This window comes from Littorina saxatilis, linkage group LG16 (assembly GCF_037325665.1).
Source record: "Littorina saxatilis isolate snail1 linkage group LG16, US_GU_Lsax_2.0, whole genome shotgun sequence".
Classification (NCBI taxonomy): Eukaryota; Metazoa; Mollusca; class Gastropoda; order Littorinimorpha; family Littorinidae; genus Littorina; species Littorina saxatilis.
This window is the reverse complement of record NC_090260.1, coordinates 34181407-34204433: the sequence shown is the minus strand read 5'-3', so window position 1 is coordinate 34204433 and position 23027 is coordinate 34181407. Positions and strand designations below refer to the sequence as shown.

Here is a 23027-nt window from a genome sequence, read left to right as displayed (position 1 = left end):
CGATTGGCTACAGATGTAAAGTGACGGACATGTTGTTCTCAGAATGGAGACAGAAAGAAACGATTGGCTACAGATGTAAAGTGACGGACATGTTGTTCTCAGAATGGAGACAGAAAGAAACGATTGGCTACAGATGTAAAGTGACGGACATGTTGTTCTCAGAATGGAGACAGAAAGAAACGATTGGCTACAGATGAAAAGTGACGGACATTTTGTTCTCACAATGGAGACAGAAAGAAACGATTGGCTACAGATGTAAAGTGACGGACATGTTGTTCTCAGAATGAAGACAGAAAGGAACGATTGGCTACAGATGTAAAGTGACGGACATGTTGTTCTCAGAATGAAGACAGAAAGAAACGATTGGCTACAGATGTAAAGTGACGGACATGTTGTTCTCACAATGGAGACAGAAAGAAACGATTGGCTACAGATGTAAAGTGACGGACATGTTGTTCTCAGAATGGAGACAGAAAGAAACGACTGGCTACAGATGTAAAGTGACGGACATGTTGTTCTCAGAATGGAGACAGAAAGAAACGATTGGCTACAGATGTAAAGTGACGGACATGTTGTTCTCAGAATGGAGACAGAAAGAAACGATTGGCTACAGATGTAAAGTGAAGGACATGTTGTTCTCAGAATGAAGACAGAAAGAAACGATTGGCTACAGATGTAAAGTGACGGACATGTTGTTCTCAGAATGAAGACAGAAAGAAACGATTGGCTACAGATGTAAAGTGACGGACATGTTGTTCTCAGAATGAAGACAGAAAGAAACGATTGGCTACAGTTGTAAAGTGACGGACATGTTGTTCTCACAATGGAGACAGAAAGAAACGATTGGCTACAGATGTAAAGTGACGGACATGTTGTTCTCACAATGGAGACAGAAAGAAACGATTGGCTACAGATGTAAAGTGACGGACATGTTGTTCTCAGAATGGAGACAGAAAGAAACGATTGGCTACAGATGTAAAGTGACGGACATGTTGTTCTCACAATGGAGACAGAAAGAAACGATTGGCTACAGATGTAAAGTGACGGACATGTTGTTCTCACAATGGAGACAGAAAGAAACGATTGGCTACAGATGTAAAGTGACGGACATGTTGTTCTCAGAATGGAGACAGAAAGAAACGATTGGCTACAGATGTAAAGTGACGGACATGTTGTTCTCACAATGGAGACAGAAAGAAACGATTGGCTACAGATGTAAAGTGACGGACATGTTGTTCTCACAATGGAGACAGAAAGAAACGATTGGCTACAGATGTAAAGTGACGGACATGTTGTTCTCAGAATGGAGACAGAAAGAAACGATTGGCTACAGATGAAAAGTGACGGACATTTTGTTCTCACAATGGAGACAGAAAGAAACGATTGGCTACAGATGTAAAGTGACGGACATGTTGTTCTCAGAATGAAGACAGAAAGAAACAATTGGCTACAGATGTAAAGTGACGGACATGTTGTTCTCACAATGGAGACAGAAAGAAACGATTGGCTACAGATGTAAAGTGACGGACATTTTGTTCTCACAATGGAGACAGAAAGTTCTAAACGAAAAGGCTACAGATTTAAAGTGCAGCCGACATTTTGTTCTCAGAAAGAAACGAAAAGGCTACAGATGTAAACTGCAGCCGACATTTTGTTCTCTTCAAATGAAAGAAAGAAGAAATTTGTAAAATGCAGACGATAGAAAGAAAGACCAAAAGAAACAAAAAGAGAACAAGTGTAAATTGAAGCAAACTATTTGGTCTAGAAAAACTCCACAAGCATTACATTTCTAGGAAAAAACGAACAGAAGAAAAGACACAAAAAGACAACAACAACAATAAAACCACAATAGAAACAAAACGAAACAAACACACGAAAAACAGCAAGACAAATTAACAGTCATAGGGGAACAATCAAAGCTAAACTTCAACCGAAAAGTATACTTCCAAGTCATTTTGAATTCACATGCTCAGAATTCGCTTGTCGGATTACAATATGACCGTCCTGTTATTAATTGTGCTCCGTGCTTTGGCCTGCCCATAAAGATGTCCTGACAGACCTTCGGGCTAGAAGAACGCTTGATAAAGACAATCCCCCACATAAACACTAGCGCAGTGTGTTTGCCAGGAATGTTGAAGCGGAAGAAAAGTAAGAAAGGAACAATAAAAAGGCAGAAAAAATATTCACAGGACTTTATACACGAGAGAGAGAGAGAGAGAGAGAGAGAGAGAGAGAGAGAGAGAGAGAGAGAGAGAGAGAGAGAGACAGAGACAGAGACAGAGAGACAGAGAGAGACAGAGAGACAGAGAGAGACAGACAGACAGAGAGAGACAGAGACAGAGAGAGACAGACAGAGACAGAGAGAGACAGACAGAGACAGAGAGACAGAGACAGATAGAGAGACCGAGAAAGCGAGACGGAGAGAGAGAAAGAAAGATAGAATGAGAGATCGACACAGAGAGAGAAAGGACAGAGGTGGATGGTGGGAGAGAGAGACGAACAGACAGACAAACAGACAAACAGACAGACAGACAGATAGACAGACAGATGACAGGTTGACAGGCAGAAAGTCAGACATTGAGAGATGGGGAGTCAAAAATAGACAGACAGACAGACAGACAGACAGACAGACAGAGGGCACGGACAGATGACAGGTTGACAGGCAAACCGTAAGACATTGAGAGACGGGGAGTCAGAAATAGACAGGCTAACAGACAGGCAGACAGACAGATGGACATACACAGCCACACAAAGAGCACAGACAGATAACAATCTGACTATTCGAAGCGAAAAATGTGCAGATTGCCATCAAAGTTAAAGCTGAACGGTCATACCAAAAATGCAAGACAATAAGTTAAGATACCTTCAACCGCTTGGCTACTTTTCGTTACATGAGTTTTATTTTATAATGGATTTTTGTGTGTGTTTGCTGAGTTAACTTTGCAGTTAATTTCGCGCCAGCCTGCAACATTGATTCGGCAAACACACACCCACACACACACACACACACATACACATACGCACGCACGCACACACACACACACACACCCACACCCACCCACACACACACACACCCACCCACACACACACACACCCACACACACACACACACACACACCCACACACACACACACCCACACACACACACCCACGCACGCACGCACACACACACACACACACACACTCACACACACACACACACTCCCAGTCTGCATGTAACACGGTTAGGCTGTTGAAAGTTGGTATGTGTTCAATTGGAAGGTTGCTCTCAATTCGTGATAAAGCCTGAACAGATCACTGATGGGTGACATGATATAGGTGACCCTCCACCACGGAATGAGTCGCATGTCACCTTTGCATGATTTTCATATTTTACATTTTCCTAAAGAGTGTTTTATGCTCTATCCAGTGGTGAAAACCGTTTTAGAAAAGAGCGAAAACTTGAGTTATAAGCCTGTGACTAAGGTGACCCTCACACTGTTACCAGACACTCCCCGGACTTATATATATATTAAGCCTAGCGCAGAACCGCGCGAGGTGCACACTGATACATACACACACACTGACATGCGACTCATTTCGTGGTGGAGGGTCACATAGTTCCTACGGAGGGACATTAAGTAGAAGAATTCTATACAAACTGTGCTCACTGAGGACCCGAGGAATGAACGTCATATAAGCACACACAGTCTGACAGACCTGTACAACATCCGGGACAGTCACCAAGCGAAAGGCAAACAAATAATGAAATAATAATACAGATAACGTTATGGCATGAGCCTACTTGATGGAGAAAAACAAATTATGGTGGGACCATAGAGCATGCAGGTTCAACATGTACACACACGCATGTGCACACTGATAGTACACACACACACACACACACACACACACACACACACACGCCCCCCCCCACACACACACACAACCCCCCCCCCACACCCACACAAGGTAACAACTGGTGCATGGTGGGACTGATATTTCATTACAGCCTCAACAATCCCCCACCCACCACTACCCCGCTCGTCCCCCCCCCCCCTTCTTTCTATTACAAAGAACACCCCTACCACCACGTAACCCTCATCAACACAACATTGCAATGACATATAAACAACAATGTAAGCATTTAGACATCGACATCCCCGCATCCATTTCCTCAACTCATAATTCTGCGAGTGCTTCTGCCATAAACGGAAGAATAAACCGGAGTGCATTGTAACCACAGAATGCCAGTCAAACAGGGTTGAGATTTTAAAGCTATTTTTATAACCTTATAAAAACTGCTATGGGAACGCAGAGATTCTCAAGAGCATGCCAGGTAACAACAGCAGCCAGCCGACATCAATATCAGCTACTCCACAGCTCACGGGTGTGCAATTCTTTAAACGTACCAAAAACGTTGAGCTACTATTATCAACTCCGTCAATGCAGAACAGCTGCCTGTGACATGGGGGACAACTGGGTACCGTGACCCAAACCGTCGAGCTACTATAAATAGCTGACGTCAAAGCAGGGAGGCAACTCCGTCAATGCAGAGCAGCTGCCTGTGACATGGGGGACAACTGGGTACCGTGACCCAAACCGTCGAGCTAGTATAAATAGCTGACGTCAAAGCAGGGAGGCAACTCCGTCAATGCAGAGCAGCTGCCTGTGACATGGGGGACAACTGGGTACCGTGACCCAAACCGTCGAGCTATTATAAATAGCTCAAGTCCAAGCAGGGAGGCAACTCCGTCAATGCAGAGCAGCTGCCTGTGACATGGGGGACAACTGGGTACCGTGACCCAAACCGTCGAGCTAGTATAAATAGCTGACGTCAAAGCAGGGAGGCAACTCCGTCAATGCAGAGCAGCTGCCTGTGACATGGGGGACAACTGGGTACCGTGACCCAAACCGTCGAGCTATTATAAATAGCTCAAGTCCAAGCAGGGAGGCAACTCCGTCAATGCAGAGCAGCTGCCTGTGACATGGGGGACAACTGCCGGGTACCGTGACCCTAACCGTCGAGCTACTATAAATAGCTCAAGTCCAAGCAGGGAGGCAACTCCGTCAATGCAGAGCAGCTGCCTGTGACATGGGGGACAACTGGGTATACCGTGACCCAAACCGTCGAGCTTCTATAAATAGCTCAAGTCCAAGCAGGGAGGCAACTCCGTCAATGCAGAGCAGCTGCCTGTGACATGGGGGACTACTGCGTCACTCTTTCACATTAACACACACGTTCAAAATACCTAAACCACCTATAACAGCTCAGTCACGACTTCCCCAATAAACAACGACAGAAGTATGGACTGACACTTATGGTTAACATCCCCCTTATTTTTCTTCTTCTTCTTTGTTCATGGGCTTAGACTCCCACGTTCACTCATGTTTTTAGCAGGAGTGGATTTTTACGTGTTTGACCGTTTTTACCCCGCCATTCAGGCAGCATACGCCAATTTCGAGGGAGGCATGCTGGGTATGTTCGTGTTTCTATAACCCACCGAACTCTGAAATGGATTGCAGGATCTTTTCCGTGTGCACTTGGTCTTGTGCTTGCGTGTACACACGAAGGGGGTTAAGTCACTAGCAGGTGTGCACATAAGTTGACCTGGGAGATCGGAAAAATCTCCACTCTTAACCCACCAGGCGGCAGCGACCGGGATTCGAACTCACGACCTTCCGAATAGGAGGCCGACGTCCTACCACCACGCCACTGCGCCCGTCCCCCCTTATTCAAACACACACAGCCTGACCCTAGCTACCCCCTCCATTCAGCCCCTATTCTCCCTCTTTTTAAATCAATCAATCAATATGAGGCTTATATTATTATTTTTTTTATTATTCTCTTTATTTATATAGCGCCTTATCCGAAGTTCAAAGCGCTTTATGCCGTGTGAGAATGAATTTTTTACACAATATATCACGCATTCATATCGCGCGTATTCCGTGGGTACAGTTCTAAGCGCAGGGATTTTTATTTTTTTATTTTATTTTATGCAATTTACATCGCGCACATATTCAAGGCGCAGGGATTTATTTATGCCGTGTGTGATGGAATTTATTTTACACAATACATCACGCATTCACATCGGCCAGCAGATCGCAGCCATTTCGGCGCATATCCTACTTTTCACGGCCTATTATTCCAAGTCACACGGGTATTTTGGTGGACATTTTTATCTATGCCTATACAATTTTGCCAGGAAAGACCCTTTTGTCAACCGTGGGATCTTTAACGTGCACACCCCAATGTAGTGTACACGAAGGGACCTCGGTTTTTCGTCTCATCCAAAAGACTAGCACTTGAACCCACCACCTAGGTTAGGAAAGGGGGGAGAAAATTGCTAACACCCTGACCCAGGGTCGAACTCGCAACCTCTGGCTTCCGAGCGCAAGTGCGTTACCACTCGGCCACCCAGTCCTTAAATCACAATTCAGCAATGGCTTCTGCACAACAAAAAAACCAGAAGTATGGACTGACAATAATGGTTCAAATCCCCCTTATTCAAACACAAACAAACCCGTCCCCTATTCCTTCCGTCCCGCCCCCATTCAACCTATTTTCAAATCAAGTCAGCAATGGCTTCAGTAAGAAACAAAAACGGAAGTAGGTACTGAAATCCATTTTTTCTCACTCTATTCGGCCTGGGAGTAGGCCTCGGACATGGGACCGGCCGACATATTTTATAGTTACAATGGCAGCCCCTCCTCGGACAGTTCCGTATACACCATTGTCGAGCGTTTTTCAAGTACCACGGCGGTCTGAAAGGGAGGTAACAAATTCTCGGCGGCAAAAAGAGATCTTGCCAATTAATGTTCAAGGTCGGCATACCAGGGTGTACACTTTTATCAGGGTTTGTGGGTTTGCCAGGGTTTGTTGTTGGTTCCTGTGTGCTCGGTATGTAAGGTTTTGGAGTGATTGGGTGTGGGGTAGTAGTGGTGGTGGTTGTGGAGGTGGTGGTGGTGGTGGTGGTGGTAGCAACAGGTTTGGGAGTCGGCGTTACCGTATTAACAACAGCGCCAGAACTGGTGGTCTGAAACGGCTGTGTGGCGGTTTCATTCCCAGCTGATATACTAGAAGTCGCAGACACTGTGTAAGGTTGTGAGGAGTTTATTGCGTTCTCCGAGGTCGGTTTGCTCGTAGAAGTATTCCCCCCTCCTCCGGCACAACTGCAGTTCTGTTTCAAGTCCTGCAGAGTGCTCGCCCATTGGTCCTTGAGTTCCTGTTGCGTGCGCACCCCTCGCACTGCAGGGTGGGAGCCCATGACGTCATGGATGGCGATGTCGGCGCAGCCCTGATACCAAGCTTGCATTCCGCAGCCGAGGCAAAAGTTGCAGAGGGGTTCGGGGCTCTCTGCGCACTTTACGCAGCTCGCTTTGTTTAGTCGGTTACCTGCAACATAGTAAAGATGAGAAAACTTTTTTGTGTAAGAAAACTATTTTGTGTAAAAAAAAAACTGTTTTGTGTTAAAAAAAAAAATGGTGTCAGAAAAATATTTTGTGTATGAAAAATATGTTGTTTGAGAAAAATATTTCGCAGAAAAAAAAACAATTTTGCTTTTGAGTTAAAACAAAAAACCTGATGTTCAAAGAAAATATGTTAAAAGTTAACAATATTTTGTAAAAGAAATAGATTTCCATGAGAAATCTATTTTGTCCTACGCTGCCTGGGACACGGATGAAAGAAAGGACAAGAACAAAGCATTTGCATTGTACATGTACGCAGTTTTCTGGATTTCCTAGAACATGGAAGAGCAAAGCAGATAAGAAAAATAATTCGTTCTGAGTTGAAAGAAAGGACAGGAATAAAGGTTTCTGTTGGTTTTTTTTTTGGCGCACTCTACGCAACTGGTTTTGTTCACTATCTTCTTCTTCTCTTCTTCTGCGTTCGTGGGCTGAAACTCCCACGTACACTCGTGTTTTGCACGAGTGGAATTTTACGTGTATGACCGTTTTTACCCCGCCATTTAGGCAGCCATACGCCGCTTTCGGAGGAAGCATGCTGGGTATGTTCGTGTTTCTATAACCCACCGAACTCTGACATGGATTACAGGATCTTTTTCGTGCGCATTTGGTCTAGTGCTTGCGTGTACACACGGGGGTGTTCGGACACCGAGGAGAGTCTGCACACAAAGTTGACTCTGAGAAATAAATCTCTCGCCGAACGTGGGGACGAACTCACGCTGACAGCGGCCAACTGGATACAAATCCAGCGCACTACCGACTGAGCTACATCCCCGCCCCTTTGTTCACTATAACATATAAGAAAAAAAGCGATGAGGAAATTTGTTTGTCTTGTTTTCTGTTACATGTGTGCACCGAAGAAACTTCAGAGGCAAACAGTTGATACTTGTGCTGTGTTTGTAAATTGTGACTAAAGATTGCTTTTGCTTTTTAACAATTTGCCTTGAGCTGCCAGGAAAATCCCGTAGAAAAAGGACAAAGATGAAAATCATGTGTTTTTGTGTGTGAACCTTGTGCTTAGAATGAACATATTTTTCTATTAGTTGTAAATCATAAAAACATGATAACAGAAAACTCTCATTGTAATTTCGGACAAATGTGCCTTAGAAAATAAATCCAACGAGTGTACGTTGGAGTTTCAGCCCATGAACGCAGAAGAAGAAGAAGAAATCCAACTTTGATTTTGATTCAGAGAGTTCTAAAGTAATGTCCGACATCATGGTCTGGTTTTAAGTGTAATTTTCATTTGTCTAGCGCACGTAACGCTGCCCTACACGCCACCAGGCGTGAAAGGCAGTAAGTAGCGCACGTAATATGACCGTTCGCTTGAGTTCGTGTCCCTTTTATTATTGTATCACGTTTAAATTGAATATAATGCGGTTTAAATTGAATACAATCTTTTATTAATTGCACAAAATCTTGTTTAAATTGAAAAAAATCTTGTTTAAATTGAATACAATCTGTTTTAATTAAATATTAGCGTATTTAATTTAAATAAAACCTTTGTTGAATTGTTTAAATAGAATGAAATCTTGATTTAAATGAATAAAATCTTGTTTGAGTTAAATAGACCCTGTTTAAATGGAATAACATCTTGCTTAGACCCAAAAAAATCCACTTGACACTTCTGTACTAAAATGAAAAGGTGAACAAGGGCGCGCAAAAGCTATGGTGAGTCAACACCTGCAGTAATTAAACACACCTGACAATACCTGTTTGCATCAATCCGTGCGCATGAATGTGCGTGCCAAAAATGTAAAGATTATATGGCGCATGCATTCATGAATAAATTGTCGTATGATGAAGAAATGAGCGTTTTACATCAACTTTTGACAAGGTACAAGCTATCTGACTGACAATTTCCGCTGTAAAATATTTACTTCATCAACTCACGTTCAAAACCTTTTTTGGTTATCGTGAAGGATAATTTATTCCAGTGTCAAAGCTTTTAAAATGAAGAACCTTAATTGTGTTTTTGCGGGGTTTTTTTTCATTAGCGGTGAAACAGTAGAGGATTTTCCAGATGTGTATATAAACACAAGAGACATTCAACTTGCCAAAATATAAACATATCGGTTTGGCAATTAAACAACCTCACATTTGACAGAAATAAAAGTAGCAAACAATGGCAAATTTAGCAGAAATAATCATGGCCTCAAAAATCACATTCGAAAGAAATACAAATATATCCCTGCATCAGAAATAAGGACATAAGGCAAAGAATATGACATACATATTGCATACTGCAGATCGACATAAGCTTTAGTTAAGAACTGAATTCACACACACACAAAAGCAATCTCTGCACGCAAGCCAGACTGCAGATTTGGAGTATGTGTCGAAGGAGCTCTGTGGCGGGGTGGTAAGACGTCGGCCTCTTAATCGGAAAGTCGAGTGTTCGAATCCCGGCCGCGGCCGCCTGGTGGGTTAAGTGTGGAGATTTTTCCGATCTCCCAGGTCAACTTATGTGCAGACCTGCTAGTGGCTTATCCCCCTTCGTGTGTAGACGCAAGCACAAGACCAAGTGCGCACGGAAAAGATCCTGTAATCCATGTCAGAGTTCGGTGGGTTATAGAAACACGATGTTTGTTTTTTTATTCTGAATTTTGAAACGTTGGCAGTCTATCTGTTTTTGGATTTATCCTTAGTTTCTGAGACTTTCCCCAAAAGGGCAAGACAAATTTAAAGAGTTAGAGTCAAGTACTCTAAGTAGTCCTTGGTTAGAGCCAATCTGCATACTGAGTCACCGGTTTAGATTAAAATTCATTGAGACGAAGACAGGATGCCGACGTCAGGCTCCTAAATGTGTTGACAGGGCAACACGCACACCTTATAATTATACATGTTTCAATCAACGAGCAGCGAGGGCTGACGTACCTGGGCGAAATAAGGTCTACAAAAGAAACTATGGGGGAGGATGAGGGAGGGATAAGAAGAAGGGAGAGACGAACAGACAGACAGACAGACTGACAGACAGACATACAGACAGACTGACAGACTGACAGACAGACAGACTGACAGACTGACAGACTGACAGACAGACAAACAGACATACAGACAGACTGACAGACTGACAGACAGACATACAGACAGACAGACAGACAGACAGACAATCAGACAGAAAAACTGACAGACAGCCAGACAGACAGACAGACATACATACAGACAGACAGACTGACAGACAGACAGACAGACAGACAGACAGACAGACAGACAGACAGACAGACAGACAGACAGACAGACAGACAGACAGACAGACAGACAGACTGACTGACTGACTGACAGACAGACAGACAGACAGACAGACTGACAGACAGACAGACAGGGACTGACAGATCGACAGACAGACAGACAGGGACAGACAGAAATTCAGGGATAGAGGGTGAGTTACACACACACACACACACACACACACACACACACACACACACACATTCAGGGATAGAGGGTGAGTTACACACACACACACACACACACACACACACACACACACACACACACACACACACACACACATACACACACAACTTCCAGGTTTTAATCAACGATGGCTAACGTCATAAAACGGGACTGTAAAGTGACGTTATAACACCTGTCTTGCGTAAAACAGGTTTATGGAACAGAAGGAGAAGGATCCCCCCCCCCTCCTGCATTTATATTTTTTATTTTCATACAAAGCTGGGTTGTCCCGTGTAACATGCCCCTAATGGCTTTGTCGTGAGGGCGTAAAACTTACATTTTCTCTCAGAAGGAGAAGGAAGTATTTGCTCAATGAAATGTGTGATCCCTCACCTTCCCGTCATCCCCCTCCCCCTCCCCCAAAGTGAGTGTCGGCCTTCTCTTTCCTCTGACCTTTTTCTGTTCGCTGTCGCTTTTCCAATACACGTGTAGAAATAAACTCTTCAACATAAGTTATAAGGACTGGTCAACAAAATGTATACAATCTTTAGAAAATTAATTTAAACTTGCCTTTAAATCAAACTCAACACTGGTCTACTCAAGGGCAAAGTTTATTCTTTTGCGAATAAACGTAATAACAATTACACATCACAATCATTCTTGTCATCATTTTCAGGAGTTTTCATTCACAAGCACCTGGGAAATAAATCTCATGTTCCCCATGCAATAAATCCCCGGGTTACCATAGTTGCAGGAAGCAGGTTATACATGGATAATCAAAGGCAAACCCAATAGAAACGCTCGGGCATTCTTCGGCTCTTTTCATTGGCGTTTCCCCAGACCTAAACAGACGACACGACACTTCTTTGCAAAGTTCCAAAAACGAACTGGCAAACTGGCAAAAGTAAACAAAAATCAAAACTACTTCATGAAAGGTCATAAATTCATCACAAACAAATGGAACCTACCGATATGTTTTGTCTTCTTACAAAGTCGTGGAGTGCGTGTATCTGTGTTTCGATACACAGACGTTCGGAGAAACACGAACGTCAAGTTCGACCCCTGACACACACATTTTGACCCGTGCACAAGACGTTGTATCGATAAACGAAGCACAAATAAGAAATAATAATAAAAGCAAAGAAAATAGCGACAAGACATGCAAACATCTAACAAAGCCGAGCAAGCAGAATGACAGGTCTAATGAAAAACAAAGAGGCACTGAGTCGAAAACAAGATCGCGATTCTTTCCTTCGCTGCACGACGCAAATCTTCTGTGAGTGTGACCTTTGACCCAACGTAGCTTCCACATTCGATCACTAAGCTTAATATTTACAACTGAAAGCCGAGGGGGTGGAATACCGAGATGAACCTACAGAACTGTCGACATATTCATCCCAACATTTTATGAACTCAAAAACACAGAAAGTTGCTTTCACACGCCAGCTTTGATTGCCAGTGGTTATCAAAACGGAAATCGTGTGGTTATCAAAACAATACTCGTGTTTCAAAGCATGGCTCCCTGTGTTGATTGTGCACTTATTTTCTCACCACCAAAATGATGACAAAAACGATGTTTGGTGGTTTAATTGTTGTCAGACCAGCTTTTTTGTCGGTCCTCGGGGGGCATATTGACTTTTGTTTCATATTTATTGACCGCGGCCTTCGGCCTTGGTCAATAAATATGAAACAAAAGACGATATGCTCCCCCTCGGACCGACAAAAAAGCTGGTCTGTCAACAACCCATCAAACAATATAATGTCCACACAACGCTACGATATTAAGAACACATAAATAACATGAAACAAACTACATTGTAAGCAGTAATTAACATAATTATAAACTTCGTTGAAATGTTTATAATATTCAGTCCGCAGGAAATGTCCCAGCAGAAAGAGCACAAACAGTGGCAAAAAAGAGGAAACAATAGAAAAGCTCAAGGAGGCGAGTGGGGAGGAGGGGTTACAAAAAGGCAAAGTGACGAACTAAGCTGCGCAATGTTTGTTGTTGCTACTAGCGAGTAGAATGTTTACATTATCGCTTGACAACGGAAGAGTACCATTATTGGTTTTTCATATAAAAGAGCACTTCCGGTTGCAGCGCTTGAGGAACGAACATCGCTGAGAGATTTAAAGACTCCTATATCCTTCACAAAAGGACTGTGAGTGTTCCTAATGAAACATTTTTGACAGACTGTTTTAATGCACCATGCCAAACAAGTCACAAGATGCTGCTTTGGGGGGGGGGGGGGGTGGGTGGGAATGGGCGGTTTTCACAGCCCTATAAATATGTTCGTATGTTTTCCGAACTACATGACTTAGCTATATACATAGCGTATCTGGAATCTTTAACCTGATTATGCATGCACTAAAGGGTGTTGAGACACCAACACATGTACAATGCGCAGAAAAGCTTATTTTGTTGAGATAAAACCAGGTCAGACCTGCGGCGGGAGCCTACACATGCTGGTTTACACAGAAAGTACGTTTTTTTCTTGTTAATTGGTTAATTGATGCGGACAAGGATTAGCTCAAATCATTCCATTTAACGCCCAACCTTTAATCATACAAATAGACTGCACTTTCCACTTTCACAATCCGTAAACAAAAACGTTAACACGTCACTCAGGAGCTCAAAATAAGAAAAGTAAATCACTCAAAGGAAGGGCGGTGCAAGATACGGTATGAATTTCGTGCATAAAGCAATCAGGAAAACAACCTGCCTGCCATTTAAGATGTAAACTACGGCCGTAAGTTTTATCAAAAAAGGTTGGCCATTACAATGTCATTAACATGCTGGCAGTGGGATCCACTTGTCGTGTGGGTATGATTAACGAGAGAGAGCAAAACAGAGAGAGAATAGGAGAGGGGAGAGAGTGAGAAAGAGCGGGAGAGAGAGGGGGAGAGAGAGAGAGGGGAGTGTAGAGGGGAAAGGCGAGAGCGCAAAAAAATCTACTGAGGGAGGGGTGCAGTGTGTGTGTGTGTGTCGGGGGGGGGGGGGGGGTAAACGAGTTTTGGCGATTTGTTTCAGAAGAAGGCTTATATGGTGAAATTTCTCTTCCGGAAATATACAGAGAGAGAGACACAGAGACACAGAGACAGAGACAGAGACAGAGATAGAGCGACAGACAGACAGACAGACAGACAGAGGGGGGGTGAGCTAGGGAAAAATGGAGAGTGATATATGGGGCAAGAGAGAGAGAGAGAGAGAGAGAGAGAGAGAGAGAGAGAGAGAGAGACAGACAGACAGACAGACAGACAGACAGACAGACAGAGTGACAGCCCATTAATATCAGCTTTGTGAGGGGAGGGGCAGAATAAGAGGGTTCTCAGTGGTTCGTTTCAGAAATTCAAAATCAGACGTGACTTTCACAGCACCTGTCTGATGTTGCTGCAATAGAGAAGGCGTGTCTCCCACGAACGACACGCACCACTAGGAGTAAGACCGGCACGGTTGGCCTAGTGGTAAGGCGTCCGCCCCGTGATCGGGAGGTCGTGGGTTCGAACCCCGGCCGGGTCATACCTAAGACTTTAAAATTGGCAATCTAGTGGCTGCTCCGCCTGGCGTCTGGCATTATGGGGTTTGTGCTAGGACTGGTTGGTCCGGTGTCAGAAGAATGTGACTGGGTGAGACATGAAGCCTGTGCTGCGACTTCTGTCTTGTGTGTGGCGCACGTTAAATGTCAAAGCAGCACAGCCCTGATTTGGCCCTACGTGGTCGGCTGGGCGTTAAGCAAGCAAAAAAACAAACAAATTAACTAGGAGTAAGAGTAGTAATGCTTCAAGTCCAAAAGCCTCAGTCAAGCTTTCAAAATGCAACAAAAACAAATACATTACAGTAAATAATGGTTTGTGTGGCGTTTTTTTCCATTACCGTTTCTAATACTTTAACATCCCATTGCTGGGAAAGTCGGGTCGCTTCCTCCCAGTTGAAACTTTGCAGCAACGAGAGTGTGTGCGTGTTTAGGTGGTATCAGCCACCTGCACTTATGGCAAAATAGCCGAGATCATTTATGTTTTAATGTGGTGACAATGGGTGGGACATGGATACCGTCTCTGAGTCTGCACATAAAAGTGACCCGTGTCCGTCCCGGCCTTGTATCGAACCCTTGAACCAACGATCACAAGCCCAGCGCTCTACCAACTGAGCTACTAGGCATAAGAGGGCCGGACCTGGGGGGGGGGGGGGGGGGGGGGCTTGGGTTCCACCACCCCCCACCCCCCCCCCCCCCTTGCCGCCTGATGAACCTCATTTTTTTCTGTGCCTATCTTTTTACTGACTTTCACGTTTTGGACCCCCCCCCCCCCTTCCTCTCTATTATACTTAATACATCCCCAATAAGTCAAAAGTATAAGCCTAGGATCACCACTCTGAAACACAAACACCATCAACACTCACTCACCAGTGACATGTCTCCACTGCAGAATGCAATGGGTGCAGGTGAGGTTTTCGGGTAACACCAGGTGCAAGGCCGTGAGCCCCCCGGACTGTCCGATACGGTAGGACTGACCAAGCCGCGACTCTCTGATGGACAAGGGCGTCTGGTCAAAGCAATCCTGGTCCGGCGTTTCGTTACTGTTGGTCAGTTTGCACAGTCTGAACTCGTATTGTCCAACCAGGTCCGCTGTGGAGTCGATGAACACCTGGAGGAGACAAACAAACGTGTAAGAATCCCTCCAAATGGTCACATGACGAAACATGAATCGCCTGGGTGCTGTCTATGCACAGTCGGAATGTTCCGTCAGAACTAAATCCACAAAAGACCTTTGTGTCTTTGTAAAAAAAATAATTCATCTAAATATTCTAAATCACCCCAGTGGTTTTTTTCATCATCATCATCAGCAGCAGCATCATCATCATCATCATCATCATCATCATCATCATCATCATCATCATCATCATCATCATCATCATCATCATCATCATCATCATCATCATCGTCGTCGTCGTCGTCGTCGTCGTCATCATCATTATCATCAGCATCAGCATCAATAGCAACAACAACAATCACCACCACCACCAACACCCACAACAACAACAAAAACAAGTCGCGTAAGGCGAAAATACAACATTTAGTCAAGTAGCTGTCGAACTCACAGAATGAAACTGAACGCAATGCCATTTTTCAGCAAGACCGTATACTCGTAGCATCGTCAGTCCACCGCTCATGGCAAAGGCAGTGAAATTGACAAGAAGAGCGGGGTAGTAGTTGCGCTAAGCAGGATAGCACGCTTTTCTGTACCTCTCTTTGTTTTAACTTTCTGAGCGTGTTTTTAATCCAAACATATCATATCTATATGTTTTTGGAATCAGGAACCGACAAGGAATAAGATGAAAGTGTTTTTAAATTGATTTCGACAATTTAATTTTGATAATAATTTTTATATTTTTAATTTTCAGAGCTTGTTTTTAATCCAAATATAACATATTTATATGTTTTTGGAATTAGAAAATGATGGAGAATAAGATGAACGTAAATTTGAATCGTTTTATAAATTTTTTTTTTACAATTTTCAGATTTTTAATGACCAAAGTCATTAATTAATTTTTAAGCCACCAAGCTGAAATGCAATACCAAAGTCCGGGCTTCGTCGAAGATTACTTGACCAAAATTTCAACCAATTTGGTTGAAAAATGAGAGCGTGACAGTGCCGCCTCAACTTTCACGAAAAGCCGGATATTACGTCATAAAAGATATTTATCAAAAAAATGAAAAAAACGTCTGGGGATTTCATACCCAGGAACTCTCATGTCAAATTTCATAAAGATCGGTCCAGTAGTTTAGTCTGAATCGCTCTACACACACACACACACACACACACACACACACACACACACACACACACAGACAGACACACACACGCACATACACCACGACCCTCGTCTCGATTCCCCCCTCTACGTTAAAACATTTAGTCAAAACTTGACTAAATGTAACAACAAGTACAAAAACAAAAACACAACCACAACAACAACACCAACAACAACTTTACTTACAGGTATTTCCCCGTCCACCTGGTAGACCCTGACGGGGCGAGGGGAGGGTGTGGTGATGCCTCCAGCCTCGTGGCGGCGGGGAGGGGGTTCGTCCCACGGGTCCCCGCACACCCCACACCGCCCTCCGTTACTCCCGTACTGCCGCTGCAACACCCAGCAAAAACATATGACATCAACTGTGTGAGACGCTTTGTACGGTACTGACACATCCAATTTAAAAAACAATAGTCCATCGAATCTTTTTTTTGGTTCGCAGTAGTCTAATGCATGCAAATATAAACCAAATGAAGGTGCGTAGAAAGATACAGTTAGTCCTATCCCCCCCCCCTCCCCCCACCTGTTTATAACAATAACAATAACAGTAACACTTTATTGTCCATTAAAATGATAAATGGAAATGGAAAATGTTCTTTGCCACACCCAGCCTGCCTGTAATATAAGAATTATTAGGACATTAAGAGGGTGTGTCAGGGTCGTACACGAGTTGCGCCCCGTCTTCTATACACCGCTGTCATAACTGAAGAGCAACTGGTACTCACGCTATATCCACCACACGTGACCTCATCGTACTCACGTTATATCCTCCACACATGACCTCATCGTACTCACGCTATATCCACCACACATGACCTCATCGTACTCACGTTATATCCACCACACATGACCTCATAGTACTCACGTTATATCCACCACACATGACCTCATCGTACTCACACTATATCCACCACACATGACCTCATCGTACTCACGTTATATCCACCACACATGACCTCATCGTCATCGAAGTTGATGGGAGTCCCAAAGCCGTAGCGCCACAAACTGGCCCTTGTGGGTGGTTCTATCATGCGAGATCCCGCCCCCACGCCGGTCACGTGACACGTTACTATGACGACGATGACGTAGCAGATGTATACATCCAGGCGGTCTCGGTATCGTTTTGACCGGCTTCTGTTGATGCTTGGCGGTGTCTGGTTCTTTGAGGCCATTGGTCTAGTGTAGTTCTTGTTGTTCGGTTCCTGTTCTGGTTGGCCTGAAACACAATAGCAATAGCAACAATGAGTCTTATATCGCGCATATTCCATGGGTACAGTTCTAGGCGCTCTGCAGTGATGCCGTGTGAGATGAAATTTTATACGGCCAGTAGATTGCAGCCATTTCGGCGCATATTTACCTTTCACGGCCTATTATTCCAAGTCACACGGGTATAGGTAGACAATTATTAACTGTGCCTAAGCAATTTTGCCAGGAAAGACCCTTTTGTCAATCGTGGGATCTTTAACGTGCACACCCAATGTAGTGTACACGGGGGGAGGTTCGGACACCGAAGAGAGTCTGCACACAAAGTTGACTCTGTGAAATAAATTTCCGCCGAACCTGGGATCGAACTCACGCTGACAGCGGCCAACTGAATACAAATCCAGCGCGCTACCAACTGAGCTATATCCCCGCCCAGTGATAGTAGTAAGGGCAGTAACTCAAGACGTAAATGTGGCAGTGTCCCATAGGCAACCGCAGAGTTATCCTGTCCATAGGCAACCGCTTACTTGATCCCAATTACTAGGGACGCCTAGAATAAAGTAAACGATACTATTGTAAAAAGTTAAACGTGAAAAAGTTCCTCGCGATTGCAAAGGAATAGCAGGAAAAGTGCCTTTCAAAGCCCGAAAAATACAATAATTAGCATTTGTCAGTAAAAAAAAAAAAACTTGACTAAATGTAAAAAGAATCACATTTATGGAATTGAAAGAGGAAATTATGGACATTCAAAAAAACAAGAATTTACAATCGACATTCTTATCAATGTTTGCACAATTTTACACATTATCACCAACGTGATACACGCTAAGCAATTAGTAAGATTATCATAACAAACGCGGTGCTATCCTTTGCATGATTTTGCTAGCCATTTTTCTTTATCGGTATTTCAATGCAAGTGCGAATTCTGCCACTCACAAAAACCATGCAGGCCATCGGACATTTAAAAAATGCGGAACAGGTCGAAACTCATACGAACGTAAAGATGTCATGTTTAAAGGATCATGGACATGTATCACTACTAGCGAACTAGTAGGTCTGGGTGGTCGAGTGGTAACGCACTTGCGCTCGTAATCGAGAGGTTGCGTGTTCGACCCTGGGTCGGGCCGCTATTTTCTCCCCCCTTTCCTAACCTAGGTGGTGGGTTCAAGTGCTAGTCTTTCGGATGAGACGAAAAACCGAGGTCCCTTCGTGTACACTATATTGGGGTGTGCACGTTAAAGATCCCACGATTGACAAAAGGGTCTTTCCTGGCAAAATTGTATAGGCATAGATAAAAATGTCCACCAAATACCCGTTTGACTTGGAATAAAGGCCGTGAAAAGTGAAGGTTCGCCTAACAGGCTTGAAGTTTACTGGCCGATGTGAATGCGTTATATATTGTGTTTAAAAAAATGTCTGTTTGTCTGTCTGTCTGTAAAAAATTCCATTTCAAACGGCAGAAATTAATATGGAATAAGTCACCATAATAAGAAGAAGAAGAAGAAGAAGAAGAAGGAGAAGAAGACTATATATATATACTAGTTAGTTCTAAAATGAGCTCGGAAAAAGAATCATATAACCTCTCAAGTGAAAAGTCAGCAAAGGGAATTGTTCGTGTTAGGTCATAATAGACACTGACAGATTCTGTCTAAATCAATCCCTCAAATGAACTGTCGACTTGCAGATTATATTGGCTCCGCTCTGGTGGAGAAAAAACCCCACAGAAGAAGAGCACAACGCCACATAGGATTTGAAGCGACTTTTTGCTAACTTATTTTTGCTAAAGGTTTACGGTTCAAAGACAGCAATAAAACTCAAAATTGTTATGTAAATTTTATGTGATTATATGTACATCGATGTTTATGCTCCCCCCACCCCCCCCCCCCCCCCCCCCAAAAAAAAAAACCCCACCCCATCTATTTTATCTATTTAATTATTTTACTCTTAATTAACTACTCCTCAAAATCTCTTTTTATGAATGTAGAGGAGCAACGCGTGTGTCTTTTTTTTCGAAGCCATGCCGATTTGTATATGCAGGGTTTAAAAAAAAAAAGTACCCGATTTTCTTTCAATATTACAGACAAGTCAGTAATTTTATTGAAATCATTTTTGCGTGATATTGTAGTCAGTTCAGATCGTCTGTTTCTTCACACCACGTGACCAATGTAGCCACCCCGTTTTCCGATGACAGACTGCATCCTCATTGCCATATTGTTCAGTACATTGGGGAATGTTTCCTGTGGGATGTGCTGGATTTCTCTGAGAATGTGGTGGGGCTCCATCCTGTTGGAACCACTGTGTTGTCATTCGGATTTCATTGTCCCTTCTCTTAGTTTTTCCATTTCTCGGTACTAATAGTGTTTCAATGTCTTTTGGGGTACTTTTTTTTTAGACACCCTATATATATGTCTGTGTATGCATTTCCTGTGTGCATTAATTACTTTAACAAATTCATGTCATAACATTCATAAATGAAATTCAAAAAGTAATTCAATAAAATGCCCTCTAAGATGTTCTTAGCTTTTTGAAGGGGAGTGCTCTCGACGTGTGCCAAGTTCGCACGTTCTGTTCTCTGTTCTATGCAAATTTTGGAGCCAGAAATAATGCTACCTGACTTGACGAAACAAAACTGTGAATTCAAATCGAGCTTAGGATAGCAAAAGTGACGCAAACTTCCTACAAGGAGATAACTCTCGAGTCAGTTGTCACTTGACGTGCTTCAGACGACAAAAAATGGCCTGTCGGTTGAGATTTGATTTAAAACATCAGAACAAAAATCTCCTGATTTGCTGTCAAAAAATTGAGGCGTGCATACATAGCGGATAAAAAAATATCTCGTTTGTTTCAAAAATAGAGATTTATTTTTATATCTAGGCGGCTACAAATTAAATGTTAGAGATTACTCAGAATTGTTTGCCATCAGCAGCCGTCAAAACTCTAAACTTGTATTTACTTGCCAGAAAAGTTACTGCCATTAAAGATTGGAGAAATGTGACCCCTAGGACTAAATTATATTTTCTGTAGATTATTTTGTACTTTTCAAAGTCTTTTCAAAAGGTCAAGACGCCAGCTGAATGTTTTCAGGCGATGAAAATGTTCAACACATCGCTATGATTTGCCTTTTGCAAAACAGAGAGCACCTTTTTTCTCCTTTTTTCTGTTTTCTGTTATTCTTTTTTTCATTCCTGCGCAGTAAGGCAATTGGAATTGTCGCAGTTGTCGCAGGAGAGATGATTTCAAACAGCCATACGTGTCAATCACAAAAGAATCAGATTAGCCCTGTGAAAAAGATACTGAACTTGTGAATTCCAGGTGCACGGAGCTCCTAGGGCTTTCAGTCATGCCTCATGTTTGAAAAAATACCAACTTTCATTGACTTTGGAGCAAGGAGTCCAAAACTGCACATTTTTTACGAATTAATTTTACTCTGTCTCCAGGCAGGAAAGCAGGACCCTCGACCAGGCTCACGTCAGGTCCCGCACGTGAACTGATTACGTCAAAAGCCAACATGGAAGTCTACTAGTCTCGGCGTGTGTGTATGTGAGACGTCTTCCTTGACCCTATCCACCCCGTATATTCAAGGCTATATCGAGCGTGCGCCTCCGCACCCGGACTCTTTAGCTTAATCAATGATCGTGATGCTGTGTATAGTCTCCAACACGGATGCAATTTTATTCCGATCCAGGCGATGCGGAGGTGCGATACCACACAGTTTTGACTGCTTCATTTCTTTTTGAAATTTAGCAAATTCCAGACCGTTTTAAATGGTGAAATTTCACACATCTGCGCGGGACAAATCAATGAATATGATGGTTAGGCTTAGCAGTTTATTTATCGACAAGGAGGCGTGTAGGATTAGATGAAAGTGGACGAACATGTTAAAATATGGACGGATCTACAGCAAATCGTTCGTATGTTTGTTTACGTGTATATTTCTCGCTGAAAACCACACATTTACCTGATACATACCTTATGCATCCACACAACCATAGATAATATCAAGGCTTTAGATAGTTTCAAAGAGACACAGTTTGCTTTGAATGGAGGACACTAACCGTGATGTTTGCGGGTGTTACGCGTGATTGTTCTGAAAAGTGACTATTACATGATTGTTCTGAAAGTCTACTATTTATTTCATCGTAATCATGTAAGCCCTCATACGTGATTGTTCTGAAAGCTTACTAATTTACATGATTGTTCTGAAACTCTACTAAAGGTAAACTTGCTTCACCCGTGAAATGTAGTCAGATATGGAACAATATGTATACCCCTGCCCAACGAAGTGTGTTTGAGTTGATCCGTCTTCTGTGTGCGCGACAGCTTCAGATGTGTGTTTGAGTTGATCCGTCTCTCCACTCCCTTTTTTAGGTGTAGGGGGAATGGGAGGTTTGTTCATATCAACTGACACTTTATCAAACCATTTGAATAATTCATATACAAAATTCTGGTGGTTGCTGTGTAATAAAAAAACCAAGTGTCACTGAAAACAGAGATGTGCTAATAAATTTAGCTTTCATGGGTGTGTATGTGTGGTGTGTGTGTGCGTATGTACTCAGTGCACTGGCGTCGGAAACTGGGGGGGGGGGCAGCTGCTGTTCCTGGGGTGGGGGGGGGGCAAACATGTATTTAGGATGACAAAAATATTCACAGAGAGAGAGAGGAGAGAGAGAGAGAGAGAGAGAGAGAGAGAGAGAGAGAGAGAGAGAGTGTGTGAGAGAGAGAGAGAGAGTGTGAGAGAGAGAAGAGAGAGAGAGAGAGAGAGAGAGAGAGAGAGAGAGAGAGAGAGAGAGAGAGAGAGAGAGAGAGTTGATAAACAAAATACCTCCCCCCACACACACAAAAAAGAAGTATATTGTCTCGCGTGCAAGAACTTTATAGCCCAGACTCCCCACCCATCTCGCAACCCCGGCCATCTCCTCACGTCTCTCATCCCCTCTCCACTTGAATTTTTAGTTCATACAACAACAAAAATTTCATTTGTGAAAATTATTTGTTGTGCCTTTTGTCTTTAAAGGGGCAAAAATTAGCTTCCATTTTCCCTCTTTGCCATGCCTTTCGATCCATTTTGGTGACCTAGCCACCTAAGCATGGCACAGAGGGAAAATCAAAAGTTTCTATGTGTCCCTTTAAACCTGTAATTAGAATTTTGAGTTGGGAATACTCAAGA

At 43.2% G+C, this 23027-nt stretch overlaps 1 protein-coding gene across 4 annotated transcripts in view; it reads right to left on the bottom strand.

The window, feature by feature from the left end:
• The window catches only part of LOC138950904 (tetratricopeptide repeat protein 23-like), a 67507-nt gene that overhangs the window by 31716 nt on the left and 12764 nt on the right, over positions 1-23027 (bottom strand). The window contains exons 2-5 of one of the 4 annotated variants that reach the window (XM_070322604.1): positions 17593-17873; positions 16844-16987; positions 15249-15489; positions 6987-7375 (exon numbers count right to left, since the gene is read on the bottom strand). In XM_070322604.1, the coding sequence (XP_070178705.1) occupies positions 6987-7375; positions 15249-15489; positions 16844-16987; positions 17593-17829 (1011 nt within the window). In that variant the 5' untranslated portion in view covers positions 17830-17873. The other 3 variants (XM_070322606.1, XM_070322605.1, XM_070322607.1) reach the window with 3 other exon arrangements.